We start from the raw sequence: 24573 nt of genomic DNA, 5'->3' as shown, positions 1-24573 counted from the left end.
TCTTGGACTGCACCCAAAGAGATATAGATGGAGTATAACAGCACTAAATCAGGCAGACTGTCCCATTAGGTAGAGCGGGTGACAAAGGAACGGAGTCCTGCAGGTTTCCCTCTTCCAACGCAAGCTGATTCCAATTAACGGGATCGTTATCTAGCTTATGCGGAGCTTGCTGATGAGCTGATTGTGTACCAGCTGTCTTGGAGAAGGGAAACATCCAAAACTTGCAGGACTAGAGGCTATGAAGCTGGTGAGCTTTACCCGACGACGCCAATATTTTCTGCTCTGGAGAGGATTTTTATTACCCAAGTGAGGAAATCACTGTCTGAAGGAATGAAAAAACTGAAAATCTGGCTTGACAGATAAAAAAAAAAAGTATGATCTAACTCAAAATGATAAAAGTATAATTGAACAAAAGTACAAATAAAGCTAGATGGAGTGCAAAGGGTTCATAAAATTGACTTCCTGGGTAGTGTCAATTTCCTCAAAAAAAAAAAAAATTGTCAACACATTCTTCAAAGGACTAAAACTAGACTAGACTAAAACCCTCATTAATAAACAATAACTGACTAAATCACTATGCATTTTTGTCGACTAATGATGATGAGACAAAAATGTACTTCACTCAATAAAAACTGGACCAAAATCTACGGACATTTTAGTTCATGAACAAAAACGAGACGAAAATTATGTGATTTTGTAAAATCTTGTTTCTGCTGATCTGTCTTGTGACATAAAGAGACACGCCCCCTTTCAAATCTGCAGCTAGCAGTGCAACATGCACAAACACATGGGACAGACAGGTGTATTCAGGGTGAAAGGTTAAAAAAAAAGGAGGTGAAAAAAAAGAAAATTACAGTTATAACGTAACATTAATCCAACGGCTATAACTTTCCAACAATAATGCTAATCTGACCGCTAACTAAAATAAAGAGTAAAATGCTAGATTTATAGTTGACTAAAAATGGACTAGATAAAAACGGGTTGAGGTTGACTATCTGAGAAAAATTAGCAAGCGTGATTGAAACTGGACTAAAACTGAGACTAAAAACGCTGGATAAAATTAACACGATTCCCACGGGTTGTAACCAAACTATCAATGGTGTCCTTCTAACTCCTACATCATCACTTTTCTAAAACGGCATGTTTGTTCAACTATTAACATTGCATCTTTAAAGGGAGCAAGCCTTTTTCAACACTTAAGAGTGATCAATAATCTGTCAATGTATGCACACACTCGTTTGTTTTATATCTTTGTGGGGCCATCTCATTGACATAATGCATTTCCTATCCCCTTCCCCCAAACATAAAAAATGATTGCCTTCCCCCTTTTCCTTACCCTAACCTCAACCATAACCCAATTCAAACCTAAACTCTAAAACCAAGTCTTGACCCTCAAAAAGAGGTCGCACGCACACACACCATTTCAGTTTTAAATAATCCTAAACAGATAGTGGATTATAATAGAACTTTGTCTGTTCCAAGATAAAAACAGAAATTCATCTTTAATACATCTTTCACGACGGCATCCAACTCTCTTAAATTAGATAATTGGTGCCATTTACAAAATGTGGCACATTCCACACTCTGTTCCATTTCATAGTCTTTCCATATTATAGTCAAAATAAATGTTCAAATCAATCAAAATCTGATTAACAAAACCAGAATCGCAGATTAGTGTCATGAAAATGAGACATACTGAGTGAGGTATTTACATTTTTTAAATAATTCAAATTTATTCAGAATAATAAAAGCATAGAAGAACATGGATGGATGATATGGCCCTAATGTATTTTACAGAAATTAAACTTTTCAAACATACTTTTTTTTTTTTTTGCTCTATGCATTGGTATAGGAATGCTTTGCATTTTGTAACATTAATTGTTACATAAAATATTAAGATTAAAAAAAAAAATACAAGAAACTAATGGATTTAGCAACATAAATGAACCAAACCCCTTAAGAATCCTTCTAATTCAAGAATGTACCCAACACATTTAATCACCTTGAGTAATGTCGAGACTGTTGACAGTCACCTAATTTTTGTCCCAAATCTTTTGACTGTTTCTCAACTCTTCCTTTGTCCACCCCCCAGCGCGCTGATGGCCTGCAGCTCTGCAGAAAACCTCTGGCTCAGATCTTTGTTTTCCTGCAGGAAACCGTCCAGCATCATCAGCTGCTCGGCGTCCTGGGAAAAGAAAAAGGGATGCTTGAAGCTGTATGACAGTTTCCTGTTAATCTACAATGAGGTGAAGATGGAGCTGAGTATAAGCAAACATTTGGAGCCAACTATGCACAGTCCCAAAATGGCGTTGTTTCCAACATTTGCAAGACACAAAAATATGAATCCATCACATGAAACCAATGGAGAAACGAAACCTTGAAGATTGAGATTTGCGGATTTCATTTTCTCACCATTGTTTCATTTTCAGCCAAATGCCGCAACTCCCGCAGCCTCTCCTCTAGTAAATCAGCCTCCCATTGGCTGATTAATTCAGGACTTATATTGTAATTCATAGAATCATCCTCTACTTCCATGTCAGTATAATCCACAGCGTCAATAGCACATATTGACAAATCAACGGTCAGCATCTGCAACAAAATGGTGGAAGGTGTGATTGTAAATGTGTCATATAATTGCAAAAGTGGTGCCCAAACACAGACGTGCTCACCCGAGTTAGGTCTTCTTCAACTTGTGTCGTGTTGAGTACTTGGCTGAACAGCTGCACAAAACGTGTCAATGCAAGCTTGAAATTTTTCATCCACGCATCACTCACATGCAGATTAGCAGAATGCATCAGCTCATTCCTGCATTTGATCAGCTGCAACACACAAACGAAACAGAAGCAATTGTTTATACAATATACAAAAAAATCCCAAATCAGGTTGTGATTAGGATTAGTCATCTTTCAAGTTTGTGAAAACGCATTTAAAATGGCAAAACACACACATTTACAATTTATCCAATATAAAATTATTCATAGAACATACATTACTCAATATATGATGAAGAAAATGGGACTCTCAGACTCCGACATTTGTCTCCAATGCTTACAAAACACTACAGACACTTATGTTCATGCTTTATGGTTATGTACTCCGGTTATGTATTTCTGGACTAAAGTCTTAGAAAAACTTTCCGCTATTTTGGACTGTAGGATACCTTTATCTCCAAAACTTGTGTTTGCTAGGTGACCTAACAACAACTGACTTACCACATAAACAATTTCAATCTACACTTGTAGCCCTTACTATCGCTAAAAAAACAATTCTTGTTAACTGGAAAAATAAACAAACTCTGAATATCGACCAATGGTCTAACCTCCTCATAAATCACATTTTAATGGACAAAAATATCTGCCTCAAATAAAAACCAAATATCAAAATTTATAGAAACATGGTCTACGTATATAGAATTTTTTAACCTAATTATGGTTACTTAATTCTGTCTGTTAGCGAGAGCCACTACATCGTGATAACTTACATTGATGTTTCTGCATTTGGCAATTTATTATTATATTATATTATTAGTATGGGATTTTTTTTAATGGGCTTTAGGTGAACTGATGAATACACACACGCTCGCACGCACACACACACACGCACATACTCACCCACATACAAAAAAAAAGTGTGTGTATATATATATATATATATATATATATATATATATATGTAAGAATTATTTTAACCTGACAATATATATATATATATATATATATATATATATATATATATATATATATGTAAGAATTATTTTAACCTGACAATATATATATATATATATATATATATATATATATATATATATGTATATATATTTAAAAAAAAAAGAAAGAAAGAAAAATGAGAAAAAAAAACTTTTTTTTTTAATTTATTTTTTTTAAAAAAAGGAGAGCAATGATGATGTCAAATCGAATGAACAATACTGAGCTCTCCTACAAAAAAAAAAAGGATTAGTCATCATTCAGCCTGATTAATAATTTAATAACATAAATCAATAATTAATTACTAGATTGAAATAGTATGGATGCTTACCTCTCTCACATAAGATGAATGTACAAAGGCAAAACGGTCACAGTAGTTGATGAGGTTGAGCAGAGCAGAAGGATCACACTGATGTGCCGCATTCACGCGGGTCTGACCTCGTGGCATATAAGCCTGGAGAAACAAACACCAAAGGAGTGGACAATTTCTGCTAAGAGGTGTGACTACCTGGCAAAAGTTGGTTCTAAAAATAATAACAGGTGTTGTGCAAATAGCGATCATCAGACGTGCCATGGGAAATGATCCAATTTCATTTAATTTGCTAAAAAAAAATATGATTCATTAATTACAAATATGGGTATTTATCTTTGGTCATATATGTATTCTAGCAATATATACTAAAAAGCAGAACAATCAAATGTGCTTCAATTAGTTAGCAGAAGGTACAACAAACCTGTGTATCCAACTATCCACCTGTTGTCATATTTGTACAACAAAAGAAGTCATGGCTCCCTGCTGTTATATCAGCTTTGTGTACTGAGCTGTGAGGCAGATGCGCCAACCACATGGGCAGCGTACTGCTCTATTCAACATCTTGTTAAATCAATTACGAATACTATAAACCTAATTCCAATGTAAATCAAAATGTAAATAAAAACAATACATTGATGTGCAAATCCTTTTCAGCCTATATTCATTTGACTCCACCACAAAGACACGATTTTTAACGATCAAACAAGATGTGTGTTTGTATCCCAACTTCATTTCAATATGGGTTGGTAAATCCGCACATTTTCTCCAGTCTTGTTGATGGTGCATTGAGTACCTTGGCCAACTCCCAGTGTTTTGTCCTCCATGCAGAAGGAATACAGTTGTCCCAATTGAGAATGGAATCGGGTTGTCTGTGGTGGTTGAGAATCTCAGACTTCCACTGCAAACACGGCGCACATGCCCTGGAAAGCTGCACAGGCATTTTTTTATGTGGTTTCAAACCAGTGGTGGAAATTAATTGCGTACGTTCACACTCGGTAGATATTTCAGGTGCACTCCCGTATCTGGACTGACCAGAAGATAATACTCAATATTTATATAGCTCTATTAAATACAGAGACTGTTGCTACGTTTGTTTAAATAATACAGCAACCAGTGTCACAGTTTCACTCTAAACTGTCAGACTGAAAGTGTTTCCACACCTTAATGTCACCGGACCGGCATGATCGTGGACATTGTGCACCAAGAGAAGGTTTGTCACGGAGCAAAACTCGATGAAAAACTCGCATGTGCTCGTCAATGAAGGGATGCAGGGCTTCTTTCAAGATGTACAGGCAGTGCCCCCCTTTCACCCAGTTTTTGTATTCTCTGTCGTTCAGACGCACTGCAAGATTCTCATACATGGCGTCCCTCCCGGATTTCTGCGAAGTTCCAATCCAAACTCTTAGCAGCAAGCAACAATGGCAAGTCGAGGAAGTTCAAGTGGAAATATTGGTTGGCCCCGCCCCCTCGTCCCGCAGTCATCCATCTCCGCCGTTAGATGGCACTGTAGACTGACTCTTTACATTGAAAGCAGGGTTTACAACACAGCGAGACAGTAAAGCCACTAGCACCATTGAAGCGTACACTTTTTTCTTTCTATCTAATTGTGGAAACGCTTAAGTGCAATTGCTATGTTTTGTGTCGTCACACAAGTATATATTCTTGTGTAAAAAATACTAAACAAATAAATATCCGTAAAAGGACTTGACTCTCAAGTACAAAAGTTAAAGGTAAAAATGAATTTTACAATTATATAGCCTATGATGTTTTGACGTGGCACAAAAAAGAAAAATTTCAATCCCTACTAAATAATGTCATGCTCTTATCAAATGAGAAAAAACAACAACTAATAAACTAACGCTGGTTCGTGCTTTTTATGCTATCAAAAACCAAACCATATTCCCGTAACTTTGCGAACACCGTAAACCGATTAAACAAAATAAATGCTAATATAACTGTAAAAGTACACCTTACTTGTATACAGTATGTTGCTTCAGATTAGACAGAATTTTTGAATGCCGGAACATCAAATAATGCTCTAATTAAATCCATGTATGAGGAATATCTTGCTTTTCCAGACCTGTTGCATCATCGCCATCAATGCTCCCTGATTTCATATTGCTGCTGTTTCTGTTCTCAATCAATCAATCAATCAATCAATCAATCAATCAATCAATCAATCAATCAATCAATCAATCAATCAAAGCAGGTTGACATCACCTCCCCATATTTACATTATTTTCAATTTGTTTATATTGTGTCATAATCCACTGAGGTTGAAAAACTAAATCTTATTTTGAAAAAGTAATCACAAACCAAACAGATGTCTGTTTTCAAATAGGGGCTAAACGTGAAAAAGTGTCAGATAAAAACATACTCAAGCAAAGTACATGTGACTAAAAAATCTGCTCAACCACAATACTGCATTTGTACTTTCTTACTTCCCACCACTGCTAATGATAGCTTGCACGAGAGCTATATTTAAACTTCAGCTTTGAGAAGTGTTTCTAGTCCTATTTGCGACATTGAAGTGGTGGGGCCAAATCCCTGGTGGCATCCCTGTTCCCAATTGCCCTACGGCAGATATATTTGGATCTGGAGATAGCAGGCAATATTTGCAAGCAAATAAATGCTCTCTTAAGAGTACTGCAGATGATACCTCCAACCATCCATTTTCTACGTATATCGCTTCCTCATTAGGCTGGTGGGTGGAGCCTATAAAGTTGACTTTGGGCAGAGGAGGTATGCTACACCATGGTGCAGTACATTCTATATATTGATAACATCAATCAAAAATACTGATTCAAAATAATGAATTATTATTATCCAGAAGTTTTTGCTTTTTTTCCTGGTTAATTGTTGGGAAAATAAACGAGAGCAGAAAATTGTGTGCTGACACAATGAGACTTTTTCATATCATTCAGTGCATGTTAAAATCAGTAAAACCACCTATAGAATAGAACCATGACGACCATTTGGGAGTTGGGTTTGAGCTCGCCTTTAACGCAGCAGAGTCGTCACGGTGCCATCATAAAGTCTGCCCCTTATAAGAGGTGGCGTGACCAAGCTGCTACATCTGCTGCGAAGAGCAGCGATGAAAACCTTAGACGAGCCAAACAGCTGTATGCACGGATGTCCCTGACATCGCTCTTGGAAATATATTCATCTGAGATAGGTTGCACTTACTGGCAGGTGCCACACAGTGTGGGACTTGGTGCTTGTGGGCAAAGCAAAGCCACCAAATGTTATTTCAAATCTGAGCAGTACTACTGGACGAGAAAAAACGTGCTCCATCTTAGAGGTCAGCTATCAGTCTTGTCTCATCTTTCTTTTATGGTCTATTGAGGGTTTATTTGTTTCATTGCTGCAGATAAAAGCTCAAACATGCTGAAGATATCTACGTCCAATGTCTGCGCCTTCACAGTAAAACCAAGTCTCAGTTTTAAATTTACAACTGCTGTTGTCACCTGAATCCGATGAAGAAAATAGTGGCTGCAGACATTTCAAAGTACATCAAAACATGGTCATACAAATGGAAGGGTATAGAGGGTTAGATGCTATGTTATAAAGTTGATAAATGTGAGTCTAACCAAAATTAAATGGAAAAAAATAGACCTAAAAAATCTGTATAGTTTTTACTTGTTTCTTTCTTTAGTTGTCTTATACAGTAGATAACTTTCCAGTTTCCAATTGTATAGCAGCTGAATGTTAAAATGTTGCTGTACTCAACATTTTATGATGGCCTTATGATGACCAATTTACATTATGTCCTCCATCCACTCACACACTGTAACAAATTGACTAGAATTTACAATTAATAACTAGTAAAAAAGTTGCCAGCTAATTCTTGTAAAATTTTGAAAATCTATTACAGTATATTGTTGTATTTTTTATTTTTACAAGTATTTAGTGTATATAAGTTACAGTTACTTACTGTATTTATTTTTTAAGAAAACAGCATTTCACTGTAATCTAGTTTACAACTGATTCTTGTGTTCTAACTTACAGGAATTTACTGTAAAATTCATCCATCCATTTTCTTAACCACTTATTTCTCAAAAGCATTGCTGGGGTGCTGGAGCCTCTCCCAGCTGCCTTCGGGCAGTAGGCGGGGTATACCCTGAACTGGTTGCCACCAATCGCAGGGCACACAGAGACAAAAAGCCATCCACACTCACAATCACACCTAGGGCCAATTTAGAGTGTTCAATAAACCGGCCATGCATGTCTTTGGAACGAGGGAGAAGACTGGTGCACCCGGAGAAAACTCAAGCAGGCACGGGGAGAACATGCAAACTCCACCCCGGAATGCCGAAGCCCGGACTCGATCTCACGCCCTCAGCACTGGGAGGCGGACGTGCTAACTAGTTAACCACCGTGCTGCCCTTCTTGTAAAACCAATCCTCGTTCTGCAGCCGAGTGCATAAATGAATGTTAGCTGCAACGTTGCCTGTTTATCAGAGAAATGCGATGTGAAGACGATGCAGACTGCCCTCGCGCTAAAATATTACTCACGAATTAGCTGAATTCTTGTCCTTGCTCCGATGACAATACAGGGTCAATACAGGGTCCGCTTTTTGCTTCTTCTCCACTAGGGAGTTCTACCGCCAAAATCCGATAATCTTTACAGTATTTACATGTAATCCACACATACCAAAACATTGTTGCTGTAAAATCACTTTGTACTTTGTTTTTACCCATAATGCACTTTTGTTGTACTCATAATACAATGCAGTATGCAGATAAATACTAAAAAATAAAAATATTTTTAAAATATTAAAAAATAAGGTAATGCTGTAATTTTTTACTGTAGATTTTGCAGAAATTTGTTACAGTGCATATTCGATTCAGCGTAAACAGGAAACTGGAATTTATCCCACCTGACATTTGGGCAAGTGGAAGACGACACCCTGGATTGGTCGCCACTCTCTAGTCAATCACATGGTACATAGAGGGGTAAAGCATAGTGAAATTTTTGACAAATATACCATTCAACAAAAAATAAACAAATTTGTGAAAAACAATACTGTAAAAATATCACTACATATCATTATTATCACCCGCATGTATTGCACATATAGGGCTACTGATCAGATCATACAGTATATTAAATTTTCCACTGAAGATATTTGCAGCTTTGCCTCATTGAAATCAGCTGTCTATCGCTTAGACCAGGGGTGAGCAAACTCGGTCCTTGGGGGCCGGAGTACTGCAAGTTTTGGAGGTTTCCCTCTTCCAACACAAGCTAATTCCAATCAACAGGATCGTTATCAGGCTTATGCAGAGCTTGCTGATGAGCTGATTATAAACGTAGCAGCTGTGTTGGAGAAGGGAAACATCCAAAACCTGCAGGACTACGGCCCTCGAGGACCGAGTTTGCCTACCACTGGCTTAGAACATCCAAAGTGGACTAATGAATGTCAGACCAGTCAGATGAACTCAACTGCATTGTAACATAACAACTCAAGTTATTAGCCATAGACTGTACTTACAGTAACTGTTCTGTAAACTGTATTACAGTATTGTGTATCTCTATTTTAGTTACTCTTGTGTATATTGTGTGATGTTTAATGTAAAAGTAAAATTTCTTTATGCAGTTTACAGACTTACCCCTTTGTTGTGTGTCTCTACCTTCGCACAATGGTGCCGTTACACAATCAATTATGCACTGGGATCAATAGAGTATTCTGATTGTGAACAAATGTGGTTGTACATGCTCACATGTTAGTATTGTCATTGAGTGGATGCTGTGCTGGTGTTAGGAATAGCCGAAAGCAGCCTTGTGCTCTAGGCTTTCTGAGCTATTAAGAGGTCAAGGAAGCGACAGGGGGTTTTTTGTGTGTGTAATAGCGTGTTTATGCAAATGATATACAGTATTTAGTTGTATATGCATCAGACTGGGCAATGACCTTAGCGAATTGCTAGCACTTGCTGTAATCTGCAGTCCGTTGTTCAAGGTAAAGGGCTGGATATGCAAGGTAAAAACGGGCTTGCAAATAATTTCATTCCTCCTGGGTATAAATTTGAATCCTGAGTGTTTGTGCTTTGTTGGCTCTTTGATTGATTGCCGTGCGCTTACAGAGCATGCGGGAATAAGATGGAGCTTCGAAATGACCCTCACTGGAATGACACAAAAAAGAAAGGTACCAATTTTTGATGGCTGTATCTGATTTAAACCGTAACAGCATACACCATTTAAACATATTCCCATCAAATTATGAAAATGAAAAGACATTTGTGATGTATGAAATAATTTAAACTTTACATGAAAATTTAATGAGTCTTTTAGGATGTACCGGGGAAAACAAATACCCCTCTATCTTTGTAATTGGATCTCTATGGATTTGAAGATAGTTAAAGTAGATTAGATGCCTCAGAGTGCGTTTATGTGAGCCACTAAGCGCGCGTATGCATATGAGCCCTGTTCTGGGATCCTGTGCTGGTAGGTAGGGTGCGCAACTTACTGTATATGTATTGTGTGCATATATTAGAGAGAGTGAGAGAGAGAGAGAGAGTGAGAGAGAGAACGTGTGCATGTGTACCCAGCAGTCCTACCGTCCCAGCAGGGTGTTTCTTAAGCAGAGGAGATCAAAGCCACATTAGTATTCTGAAATAAATCACAATGTTCAGTCCTCACTGCGCGGGTCCCCAAGCACACACATACACACACCCTACCATCCCTCCCTTCAAAAGAGAGCACCACCCCACCTTTTTCCTCCAATTCAATACCCCCCTCCCCACACCCCCACCGCCCCCCGCCTGCCCCAAGTGGCTGTCGGAGCTATCTGCTTGCTGAATCCTTTGTTACATGCTTTCACTTTTCACCTACCAACACGAGCCTCATCTTCCCAGTCCTTCTGCAATCAAGCCTAAAACGCTTTGACAGAGGACACCGTTGTTCACTGGTGTAATAAAAAAAAAAAAGAGTCAGAAATCTGTTTTTTGACAAGTATATTCCTCTTATCTCCTCTCATTTTGCTCTGTCTTGCTCCAGTTCTGTTCGAAGAAAATCACTTTTACTAGTTTTTGTGACTCCTCACAAAAGATTTCCTGAAATTCAGCAGGACCTCACTTTGCTGCTTTTGCCAACGGCAGGAGGAAGAGAAGAGAAGGGAGGTGGGATGACTGACAGTTAGGAGAGGAAGGAGCTCATCTAGGCCCCGGAATTAGAATGAGAAGAACATACATGCCCCGTGAAGAATGCTGACAGTTGCAATATCTGTGACATTCCGTGAGTCTTTGTGCTTACTTGTCCTTGTGCGGGCATTTGCATGTGTGTGCGCATCTGGGCACGTGCGTGGGATGGCTAAGTTTGGTACAATGTGCCCATGCGTGTCGTTATTTATGTACGTGCATGTTTTCATGCCGGTCTGCTCGTGTGTGTGTGTGTCATTTTGATAGCCACCCACATGAATATGTAGATCAGTTTTAGGGAGCGTATGTGCTCAGCATTAAAGCCCACTCTCCGCTGCTGACCCAATTTCACACTGCACACTGTGTGTGTTGCACTTATCACTGCAAGCTTGGAGAAATTGCGCGGTTTCAGACGGAGGAGTGGGAGTGGGTGTTTATGGTTGTGAGGGGCCTACCAGTGTTTGTAGTGTTTAAGAAGCGAAAAACAACAACCATGTGATAAGGCTTACCTGCCACATGGTTTGATACATATAACCAAATTCATATTACAGGACCATGGATAAACCCTTGGAATGTTAATGAATCCTCAGCATGGACCCGACTATTTTCTCTCCAGATTTATATGATTATCTTGCATACATCTTGCGAGGCCAAGTGTGTCTCAGTTTGCTTTTCAATTAGGAAAACAATAGTTGACCTTTCAGTAGATATGATTTTAAATACCCCTCCATGAGCCATTACCTTACTGTGCTGGAGGGGTATGTGAGTCCAAACGATCCTAGGAGCTATGATGTCTGGGGCTTTATGCCCCTGGCAGGATCACCCCAGGCAAACATGTTCTAGCACAGCTTGCGTGACCCCTTATAATGAAAAACAATAATGGACAGACGTTTCACTTGCCCAGACGCGGATCACCGGGCCACCCCTCTGGAGCTGGGGCTTGTTGGCAAGCGCCTGCACCCATTGTGCCCAGCCAGGCACAGCCAAAAGAGGCAACGTGGGTCTCCCTTTCCATGGGCTCAACACTTGTGGGAGGGGCCAAGGGGGACGGGTGCGCAGAGAGCGGCCAAGGAGGGAGACCTTGGCGGCCCGATTCCCGGCAACAGAAGCTAGCTCTTGGGACATAATGTCAAGTTCCAACTAGACATAGTCGGACTCACCTCCACACACAACTCTGGTACCAATCCTCTCGAGAGGTGTTGGACTCTTTTCCAGTCTAGAGTTGCCCATGGTGAAAGGCGCAGAGTGGGTGTGGGCATACTTATTGCCCCCCGGCTTGGCGCCTGTACATTGGGGTAGCCTCCCTCTGCCCTCAGTTTTGTGCCTATACCTAGAGTACCTCAGAGTACCCACCCTTTTTTTGAGTCCCTGGGTATGTTGAAGGGCGCTCCTCCTGGGGAGTCCCTCGTTCTTCTGGGGACCTCAATGCTCACGTGGGCAATAACAGTGAGAGCTGGAGGGGCATGATTGAGAGAAAGGTGGTCATTGCCTGTCGTGGCGGCAATCCCCGGAACCGCTAGGGGACACCAGCAGTAAGGGATATCGTAAAGATGAAGGAGTCCTATCGGGCCTTTTTGGCCTGTGGGACTCCGGAAGCAGCTGAGAGGTACTGGCTGACCAAACGGAACGCAGCTTCAGCAGTCACTGAGGCAAAAACTCGGGTATGGGAGGAGTTCAGCAAGGCCATAGAAAATGACTTCAGGACGGAGCAGTGTGGTTTTTGTCCCGGCTGTGGAACGGTGTACCAGTCTACATGTGTTTTGTGGACTTAGAGAAGGCATTCGACTGTATCCCTCGGCGAGTCCTGTGGGGGGTGGTTCAGGCGTATGGGGTATGGACACACTGGAGATACTACTGTATGTCTCTTGGCTGGCCTGGGAACACTTTGGGATCCCCTGGGAGAAGCTGCTCGAAGTGGCTGGGGAAAAGGGAAGTCTAGATTTCCCTACTAAAGCTGCTGCCTCCGCGACCCAGACTCTGAATAAGCGGTAGATACGTGATTATGATGATCAAGATCATGTGACGTTCACAAGATAAGCTGTGACTGGTCGTTACCTGAGCCCTCAGCCACTGTGATGTAATTTTCAGTCGACAGCAAGTGGCAAAATGGCCGCCCCCTGAGATGGATAAAAGCGGTGGATTTTGCTGCTTAACTCATATTCCAGTAACGCAATATTAATCAGAATACTGTGTTTAGACTAGTGGTGCCGCATGAAACATTACAGTAAAGAAAATTGTTGACTGTTTCATAATTATTTATATAATAATTTGTTTCTACGTTGGTCCGACAGAAATATTGCTTTACATATAACTTATAAAAAGTAGTTGGTTTAGTTTTTACAACGGTGACAGAATGACTGAAAAACACTAGTTTTATCATATCATAATTATGCCTATGAGAACTTTGTTTTGAAATGAGAACACATAAGAAGTCCACCATGGAACAGATTCTGGTGGACTGAGTTCTGAGCTTGTAAAATATCTTGATTTTAGTTCAGTAAAGATGGACCAACCAGCCACAGCATGATGACAACTATAGACAAAACAAGAGTTTTATCAAATATTCTGCCTGCCAAATATTCAGATTTGATTAACACAGTAAGTGAGGTATTAACATGTTCATTATGTGGTTTTAGTTTGCAAGACCTGTACTGTATTGAGATGATGTTCTAAAATAACTGAGGTAACATAATAAAAATACTTGATAATGTGCTTGTATTGGTTGGATGTCATCATATGCCTATGATTTAGAAGTTGGTCGGTGTAATAATGTTTCAGTTTTTGTTGTTGAAACATTTGCCATTCTTATGCCCTTATCCAGTAAACATTTACATGAGATATTAGTTATCTTGCCTGGGAGTTTATTGGTTGTGGTGGTTATTCTATCAGCATTAACCGCGATGTCAAGTCAGCATGAAGTGCAGAACATTCTTGCAGCTTTTCAAGCCGCCAGTAGATGGGGTCGTGGAGTGGCAGGAGGTCTGCATTTGGCTGAGCTGAGCTAATAAACTCTGCTCTATTGTTCCCAGTTTTCATCCACACCTTCCAGCCTCTCTTTGTACCTTCCAGTCTAAACTCCCCCTCACGGACTTCAAAGACACGGAACGAGTAATGTGAATTCATTTGTCTCCATATTCCATGCAGATATGTTGCGCCAGAAATGCTTTTTAATTGCTTCTTCTGTACAATATAAACCCAACCTATGAATTCACCGTTTACAAAAGGATGCACCTATGCAAATGAAGAAGCCCTTATCAAAGATTTAAATCAATTCAGAAGCAAAGCACCTTGAAAACAATTTGTTGAAAGGACACCACACGCTCGCTCAGTAGGGCTTTAACAAGCTCTGGCACTCAATGCAGCAAACTCTGGCAGACGTTCCTCGGCATCTTTAACCCTCAACCCAGAAGGCCCGACGTACTGAACTCTGTGAAATAGATCAATGGGAGGATTATGGCAGGACCAAGATGCCAGAGCGGCTCTGCGCTGAGGGAAGAAGATTGAGACGCTTGCCTTTGATCATGTGCTGGTGCATCTGAGAGGCTGCTGCTGCTGCTGATGATGATAATGATGATGATACCGAGGACCTTTGCAGAGCCCGGCTGGGACGGACGGGGGCCGCGCTCTCGCTCTCTGATGCGGCTTGTGTAAAAGGCTGCTCTGTGGAGGCTTGAACGGGACAAACACAATTAGTCAGATGGATTAAATGTTCTTTTTTTTCATCTGAAATGCAATGCTGTGTGCGCGCGTCAGTGTGTGTGTGCGCACGTGTGTGTGTGCGCTCCAGTTGTTTCCTCCATCACATTAGATCCAACTGAACACCTCTGTCCTCCTTCAAGGACAAACCCTCCCTGCTTCAGCTACTCCATCCCTCAGTTTGGCTCTCTCTCTCTCTCTCTCTGTTTCTGCCTCTCTCGCCCACTCTTTCTCTCTCACACACTTCAGATACATTCTGACATTCTCCCATTCAGTGACAGGCCATAGTGCTGGGAGATGACTGCTGACATTCTGGACAGTAAAACGCTTTAGGTGAAGTGTGTGTGTGTGTGTCGTATCCGAGTACACACATCATCTCTAGCTGGTTCCAACGTTCAATTCTTGACTTTGCTGTTTGCCTTTTGATGAAGCTTGATGGTGACGATAATTGGATGAGAGGTCAATAATCTCTTAATTAGTGCTAAATGGGAATTAGATTAGGCTTTTGTTCATTTCGCAAACAGCTCCAGTTAACCAGATTAGCGCCGCATGGATTAGGTCTGGGATGAGGATGAATCGGCGCAGGTCGCTTTCAGGTCAGCCACACTGAGCATGATTTATGTTTGCAAATGAATGCATTTATAAGCCTGTACCTGGTGAGTGCATTTTAAAAACAGTCAAGAGACTCCAATATCATCCGAATCGCAATCAGCTTTTTTGACCAAGTGTGTAAAACACTCAAAGAATTTGTCTTCACAGTCACAACCCATCCACGAAAGATAAAAATGAACAGAGGGTGATAGAAGGGGAAGGCTGACAGGTTGCCATCAGTGCCCTGAGTTGCTTAGATGATGCATTTGCCATTTTTAACAGATGAACAGGAAGTGAAAAAGAGACAGGAAATGACCTTCTGGAAGGAGAAATTGAACTGGGGTTGATTGCTTTGAAAACTCGCCTCATTTATGGGGCAACACCACCCCCAAAATTTCTTTACAACAATATGGTTTATGAACCCCCGCTAGTTTAAAGGGGAAGTCAACACCAAAATGTTCTATGCAGCCCCACTAGTTCAAATACGGTATTTTGGTTAATCTTAATGGAATATGAGTTAAGCAGCAAAATCCAGCAGTTTTGATCAATATTAGAAGGTGACCATTTTGCCACTTAATTGCTGTCAAGTGAAAATGACCTCACAATTTCTCAGGTCACAGGTAACAACCAATCACAGCTCAACTTCAGAAAAGAGGTGAGCTGTGACTGGTCGTTGCCTGGGCCTTGAGCAACAATGATGTCATCTTCAGTCAACAGCAAGTGGCAAGTGGCAAAATGGCCGCCCCCTGAGATGGATAAAAACGGCTGGATTTTGCTGCATAGCTCATATTCCACAAATGTAATATTTATCATAATGTCATGTTTATATTGATGAAGTCATGAAATCACATTATTGTCAAAAAATGTGTAAGGTTGAGAAAATAGTGTTTTTGTTTTTAATGTCTATATTTTATTTTTCAATACAACCTTTTACAATGCCAATACTTGTTTCAATGTCGATGCAGCTTTTTCCACAAAGACAAATTTTTTTCAATACCAAATCTTCAGTGTTGTGACTCCATACTGTTGTATATAAAGAATAACAAATACTTTACCTTTTTAGTTGTGGTGTGATGTCATTAGTGGATTAAAAATGCAGGAAGTCCTCGAGTTACGGACGAGTTCCGTTCCTACGCTGGCGATATAACCCGAATTTCCACCATTAAATTTGAAATTTCAATCAAAATACTTTGTATAAAAAACTAAAATACTCTAGTGCCATTACAGGGCAGATAAATAAAAGGTTTCAGTGTCTTTCTCATGGGCACACACCAGACTGAGAGCGAAGGTAAGATCGAGCCTATAAACTTCCACTTTCAAAACAACCTTTGAAGCGCAGAAAGTTAGTCAAGATTGGCCAAAAGTTGTCAAGCAATTTCGATGACCTCAGCTGCGCACCTTCTTCCATATGTGTATTTCCTCTCTCTCTCTCTCTCTCTCTCTCAAATCTCTTTCCTGGCTGTCTTCGCCCTTTCTCATCAACATCATCATCATCACCATCATCATCGTCATCCTCCCCGCCTTCCCTCTCCACTCCCTCCCCCCATCTCTTGTGCAGCCCAGCGTGGGTGGCTGAGTTTAATGAATTCTCTTTTTTCTCTGCAGCCATCCGCTGATTTCTGATTGTGAAGAGGTGCGCCGTGAGCCTGTGTCTTGGAGTGAGACGCGGGCGCGGACACGCACACGCACACACACACTCGCGCAAAGACACACAAAGAGACTACATGAACACATCGTGGCATTTGGTTTTATAAGTTTAAATAGCTCCGCCTTTGGGTTCCACTTTGCTCTCAAAAGTAGAAAGTCACTGATTGTCAGCTTTAAAATAGTTCTGCCCCTGGATGTGTCTGTTTTTGTCAACAATGTCGTCTGCCTCCAGTTGTCACTCAAGCAGGCTGTTGTCCTCTGCCTCTAATGTCTTGCTAATGCACAGGAACATGTTTGAATGATGAAATCCGTTTTTAACCCATTATGGAATGCTTGTTAAGAGCATCAAGTATTGTTATCATTTCCTTTAACTCATTCACTGCCATTGATGGATATAGACGTCAAAAATTCATTTCAACCATTCCTATTAGTTTAACATTTGTTCCACTTTTGTTAACAAGAGTATGACCCCCCCCCCCAAAAAAAAATTTCATTGTACATTTAGAACAGATATAAAATCATAATTATGAAAAGATTATTTAAAATTAGGGGCGTCAGGCGATTAAAAATGTTTAATCGTAATTAATCGCACGACTTCACTAGTTAACTCACAATTAACTCATTCACTGCCATTGATGGCTATTGAAGTCAAAAATTAATTTGAACTATTCCTATTAGTTTAATTTTTTTCTACTTTTGTTAACAAGAGTATGAAAACCTAGAATTGTTTTATTGTACATTTAGAACAGATATAAAATGTATGATTAATCATGAGTTACCTGTTGAAGCCATGCAAAATATGCATTATAAATAAAAAATTTAATCGCCTGACGCGATTAAAGAAAAGAAAAGATTATTAAAAATTAGGAGCGTCAGGCAATAATTTTTTTTAATCGTATTAATTGCATGACTTCATGAGTTAACTCACGATTAATCACAATTTTATATTTGTTCTAAATGTACAATAAAAAATTCTAGGTTTTCATACACTTGTTAACAAAAATGGGAAAGAAATGAGTTAAAGAGGGATTGTTGTGGCTAATCAACATAATAAAGACTGAAGAACAAAGAGTATTCTTGTCTTTTTTTTAATGCATGAGAGAGGAGAGGTTGGTTGAAGCAGCTTGCAGGGTGTGCAACACAAAGTCGTCTGATTAGCAGAGTGCCAGTGGGGGCTCTTATAAAAGACTCAACATCGCATCAATGCGTTGACAATTACAGCATACTGGAATAGCCTTGGATAAACAGGTCACATACTACTTCAGCAAGTCCAAAGACAAATAGATTATTCTCTGATCACATGCCGCAGTCTGTTCTGGTAAATTATCATTCCAGATCTTTTCTAAATAAATGGACAAAAGTATTTAAATATACCACCTCAACAAATTACTATTATTCTGGTATGTCCTTTTGTTTTCGCACAGTCTTGATTCTGCACCATTTGAATACATTTTGGACAATCCTTTCAGGTTTGGTGAGTGGACATTCACAAACACTCACAAACATTCGGGTTTGACGGGGCGATGGCTAGCTCAGTGTGTTGAGCACCATGTGTAGAGGCTCGTCCTCGGAGCAAACGACCCGGGTTTGATTCACGGGCTGTGCGGTCATTTCCTGCAGGTAATTCCCTCTCTCTCTCCCAGTTCCTGTCAATTCTTCAGCTGTCCGATCAATTAAAAGGCTGAAAGCAAAAAAAACAACAACAAAAAAACATTTGGGTTTGCCATCAAAACATCAGATCAATAACCTGTCTTTTATTTGCACATATTTACATATGGAACTGAAACAAAATTCAAGACTCTTTTAATTTTAATCAATCAACACTTTTTAAGGTGAGCAAAAGTATTGGAAAAGATGGATTTAATTATGATTAATTAGTCTCTTTTTTTTTTAGCAGATAAAATGAATGCTCAATAGGTTTAAGCCTTGAAATGAACTTTTCAGTCAAAAACGTATTCCCCCTAATGAAGTCCGTTGTGGTTTTTGTCAATATTTGACTGCATGAAAAAAAATCCCTCGATCAGTTTGCTTGCACCTTTCCTCAAAATGGCACACATACTTCTATAGACTTCTGAGTTCACTTTTACTTCTGCCATCATGTGTTACATCATCATGACGACTCATGAGACAGTCAGAAAATGTTTCAGTCGTAACTGTTGTTGTCCCTCCCATCCGGTGTCCTACTAGCTGTCAAGTAGATTTTTTCAGCTGCGACCAATTTTTCTCCTTCTCTCAGCTTAACAATTGTTTGTTTTGTACCCAAAGACAGCACATTTGTTTTTGCTTTGGTTATATCTCTCATTATGGGCAAAAAACAAAATTGGAATCATAGCATAGATATTCAGCACCGTTGAATAATACATATAATAGGACATACGAGGGGTACAAATCACCAGACTTGGGGAGTAACAAAATGCATGTACTGCCGTTACGTAATCAGATTGCAAAAAAATGTAACTATATTCCATTACAGTTACAAGAGAAAACATGTAATCAGATTACAGGTACATTTATTAAAAATGGGAATTACTTTGAGGGATTACAAGTTCTATTATGAGAGAGAGTGCGAGAGAGTGCGAAAGAGGGTGAGAGAGAGAGGTATTCACTGGAACTTACTCGGAGCGAAAGTTTGAGCTGAGAGTCCAGCGGCATGCTACGTGCTGTAGCTTCTTGCTAGCTAGCCCGCTAGCCTACAACCATAATGTGAGTTACACCTTCCAAACAAATCTTCCTCCCAACAATTCACTGTTTAAACATCACTATCTATCTATCTATCTATCTATCTATCTATCTATCTATCTATCTATCTATCTATCTATCTATCTATCTATCTATCTATCTATCTATCTATCTATCCATCCATCCATTCATCTATCTATCTATCAAACTGTGAGGTGTGGTTGCTTTCAGTGACAGTTCCAAAACAGCATATGGCCTTCAATCAATCAATAGCCCTTAATGCTTTTTAATTACACAAGGATTTTTGCCATTTGTAGGCTGCCCGGGTCCCTATCAGCCGCAAACAGCAGGGGCACATTGTATAGAATATATATTGTGGTGATATTTATTTTCATTTTGTCTTGAGCATACTCAATATTGGAGTAATCCAAAAGTAATCCAGTTACATTACTTGAATATTATGATACTTGGATTATGTTACTACCTCCATTTTTTAGCAGGTAACTTGTAACTGTAATGGATTACATTTTAAAAGTAACCCTCCCAACCCTGCAAATCACACCTGTCAATCAAGTGTTCCAATACTTTTGCTCGGATGAAAAAAGTTGGATTCCAACCACACGGTTTCACTCTTGTCTCATATTCATCATCTGATGTCAAACCCAACAGTTTTCAGTCTCCAGCAAAAATAAAGTAATTCGCCTCACTGTTCCTATTCTTTTGGAGGGAGGGGAGCGTCGAGAGACATGCAGTAGCGACACTCCTGCAGTGGGTCTCCATCCGAAATGTTTTACCGCCAGTGCCATTTCTTGGCTTTGTTACGTGTGGACTAGCCAGGTGACTCAATCTGTAAAGGCAGTGTGAGGTTATAAAGCCTACGTTATATAAACCAATTCTATTAACTATTCTCTGATGACCTCGCCAACTGGATTTCCAACTGTTTCTTTCTTCCTTTGCACTATTGAATGGCCTTCAGCAGCAGCAATAGCTCAAGTTTGCAATAGAACTGTAGATGAGATTTGACTTTTCACTGTGCAAGGTCATTATTGCTTTGTTCGTTTGGGTTGTAAACCGATATTTCTGCAAGAGTACTGTGGGAAACTGACATTGGCAGTTGGGTACCTATAATGATGTGGAGAAAATGTTCAAATTGTTAAAGTATGTGATTCTATAGAAACACACAACCCAGCATACACTGAAGAAAAAAAAAAGATGATTATTTACTTAAAGTTTGCAGCATTAAAGTTGGTCATTTTCCGCTTCTCTTCATTCTGCACATGCATGCAAACTATTCATATATCGTTTCCCTGAGTCAGCTGCTAGACTAAGTTTAACATCTCCCTCCAGACACATTCATTGATGCGAGTGTACATTTTCTTTAAATCCTACTTCGGCAGGTGGAGCTGGGAGCATGATTTGTGACACCAAAATGAGTTTGGTCAGCATTGTGTGCAAACCTGAAGCATCCACCACACAAATGCTAATAAAAAGCTTTATTGTGAAGGAGGGCAAATCTACCAGCGGGCAGTTAAACCTGTGAGACGGAAAATTATTTCTAATATACAAATGAATGTTGTAATGACTTAGAGGGAGTGGGTGTCGTTTTCAGGAATAATTACATTGTTTATTGACGAGCAGTATGTCAGACAAGCATAATGATTATTAGAAGCATTACAGCAGGCATAGATAAGTGAGGGCATTTTGAAGCAAGAACATGTTCAAGTAGCTTTGATTCTTTGTGAGTAGCACAAAAGGGACACCTGATTGGGCTGCACATTGGCACTTACTGTATATAATAGGTCAGTATGTAAAAAGGATGTCAGCACTAAAATTCACCCCCTTGAAAAATTCTAAAGTGATTTGATTTTTTTTCTTTTTCTTGTGACCGTTGTAGCGTCTCGAAACTGCGAAGAGACTGTTTGACTGACACATCAGCCAGATGACATCATCGAAGGAATGAGGCAAGCATTGTAATGTTTCCTGGCTTGGCTTGTCACATTCTGTTGTCAGCTAGCATCTGAAAATGCCACTAAAATTCTTATGCACATTGCTACTCTTGTCCACTTCAACCGCATCATATTCGGGATTTTACTGACATAAAGTGAACTGTTATGAGGAAAAGCCATTATCACTAGGGGTGGGAATTTTTGGACACCTCACGATTCGATTACGATTCGGGGGCTATGATTCAATTATAAAACGATTATTGATCCATTTTTAATTTATGTATATTGATGCAGTTTTTTTTAAACTACTCATTTCTATTGATTGATCACTTGGTGCAATGGATTAAAAAAAACTCACGGTTCGGTCAGATCACGGATTTGAATGATGGATCAGATCATTTTTGGGATCAGCAAAAAAAAGATAAACTGAATTTTGGCTTCCCTTTTTTTTGTAAAACACTTGTTCCCATTAACTCATTCACTGCCTTTGACGGCTAAAAACGTCCAAAAATCATTTGAACTATTTCTATTAGTTTAACATTTTTTTCCCTCTTTTGTTAACAAAAGTATGAAAAGCTACAATTTTTTTTTATTGTACATTTAGAACAGATATACAATTTGTTATTAACTCATTCACTGCCATTGACGGTTATAGACGTCAAATATTCATTTTAACTATTTCTATTTGTTTAACATTTTTTTCCATTTTTGTTAACGAGTATGAAAATTATTAAACGGGAGTTAACGAGTAAAGTCATGCAATTAACTACGATTAAAATTTTAATCGGCTGACGCCCCAAATTTTTTATCTTTTTATTTTAATTCATTCACTGCCATTGACGGCTATAAACGTCGAAAATTCATTTTAACTCTTTCTATTAGTTTAATATTTTTCAACTTTTGTTAACAAGAGTATGAAAACCTAGAATTTTTTTCATTGTACATTTAGAACAGATATAAAATTTGTGATTAATCGTGAGTTAACTCGTGAAGTCATACAATTAATTACAATTAAAAAATTTAATTGCCTGTCGCCCCTAATTTGTAATATATTTTTTAATGAGTTTATGGCAGTGAATGAGTTAAATAAAGATTAAACTCAAATTGTCAAATATGTCCATTTAGAATGTAGGAACACAAGCCATATTTGACATTTTAAGATGAATGTTTTTATTTATTTAAAAGGAAAAAATGTTGGATGAAAATGATTCTAATGATCTTTTCTTTCTCTTTCCTTTTTTTTTTAAAGAAAGAAAAATACCTCAAATTGCAATTTAAGGCACATACTCCTTCTACATGGAGAGTGAATGACAAATGAGCCTATGTTTACATCAGTGAAAAAGAGGAAAAGAAAGACACAAAGCCACTACCGGTACTTTAAAAGCAGACAGCTGTGCACTCACTGCTAGCAGCTAGCGACTAGCCGCTAACACCGGAGACCAATTACACAATGACGGCGTAATAAAGTAGATCTCTCTTAGCGCCCTAAAGTATCAATTGATATGATTTTGGGATGGCAACGTGTTGATGCTGGCATGCAATGGCAATGAAAAACTACGATAAGGCAAGTCAAAATGTCAAGCTTGCCGTCAGCCGGTCACGCCACCATGCAGGCCAACTTCAAAATAAAAGCATACTAAGGCTATTTATTGCATGGCATCAACATATTCTTTCTTGAGCTTTATTTTGAACTTAGCCTTTGTTCAGGCGCATGGTTCTTTATTGAATGTCACAGACTAGTCACAAGTCACACACAATGCTCCCATACATGCTACTTAAATGATCGATAAGATTTTTTCTCTGCTGTCACAGTGAATGTGGACGGATCTTGTTGCCGTCACGTGAACGTGCTTTTAAATTAAAAGTAGCTTTTGGATCTCACAGCAAGGTTGGCATCATCCATGTTTGTTTTCGTCTGCTGCGTGTGACGTGTGTGCTTCCCAAAGTGTCCAGGAGATGACGGTACGGCGCTTCTGAGTTCCGCAATATTTTGAACTTTCTGTATACTTTTATTAACATATTTTAATAATCGGAATGTGGACGTTTGTGGCTTGATTCAGACTCGTCCATGTCTGAATTGCGATGCATCGGAAATTTCCCCCACCCCTAATTATCACCGCCACAAAATTTTTCATTGAGTGAAGTGAGAAAAGAGTAGGGATGTGCATATGAATTGTGGTGGCATTTGGTCTTACGTTTCAGACATTTAGCAATGCTAAAGTGTTGTTAGACTCCAGGCAGCCATTAGCTGCCCTCAGCTAACTTGCTAACACCACTACCGCTGTCGGGGCAGCAATTGGCGTTATCAAATGATCTTCTTCCAGAGATGGAGCTCCGTGTCACTGATGCCTTCCGCTAAGGCAGCCGAGGAGCTGCTGACGAGCTCCGTTAGCGCCACCGAGGAGCACATTGCTATGAACGCCGGTCGTCCATGCAGCCTTAGCGGGGCAAACGGCAAAGATGCAGCTCTACGTCGCGATTCAAGTGGCCACTTCGTGTGTGTCCATTTCGGATAAGCAACTACGTGACAAACAACTTCAAAAACAATACGGTGAATGGATGAGTTTACAGACTTTGAAAAACTCTGAGCACCGGAGCTCCAGGCAGGGGGCCAAGAGTCCAGCTGAGTGTGACCGTGGAATAATGTGCCAGAGCTCCTTTTATCATATTGTCTTTTAGCTTTGCTTTTAGCCTTTTATTCAGTTTTAGCTTTCAACTCTCTTTATTCGGCTGTCTTTTAGTTTTTAACTTCAGTGTTTCCTTATGGGGGGAATGCTCACTGGGAGGAGTGGCTGGCCTTATATGGGGGGGGGGGGGGGGCATCCTGGATACTCTTCAGGCCCTGGGGGGTCTTTTCACTTTG

At 39.5% G+C, this 24573-nt stretch overlaps 1 protein-coding gene across 1 annotated transcript; it reads right to left on the bottom strand.

The window, feature by feature from the left end:
* Positions 1-1707: 1707 nt before the first annotated feature.
* On the bottom strand, positions 1708-5467 carry LOC144044137 (uncharacterized protein CXorf38 homolog). Its single transcript, XM_077558365.1, has 6 exons — positions 5178-5467; positions 4811-4945; positions 4036-4158; positions 2670-2819; positions 2413-2589; positions 1708-2185 (listed from the first exon to the last, which is right to left on the bottom strand). Exons 1-6 carry the CDS (start codon positions 5376-5378, stop codon positions 2066-2068), a joined length of 906 nt encoding a protein of 301 aa, XP_077414491.1. The 5' UTR covers positions 5379-5467; the 3' UTR covers positions 1708-2065.
* Between the last annotated feature and the right edge of the window lie 19106 nt (positions 5468-24573).

Source organism: Vanacampus margaritifer, chromosome 2 (genome assembly GCF_051991255.1).
Source record: "Vanacampus margaritifer isolate UIUO_Vmar chromosome 2, RoL_Vmar_1.0, whole genome shotgun sequence".
NCBI lineage: Eukaryota > Metazoa > Chordata > Actinopteri > Syngnathiformes > Syngnathidae > Vanacampus > Vanacampus margaritifer.
This window is presented reverse-complemented; position numbering and strand designations above follow the sequence as displayed.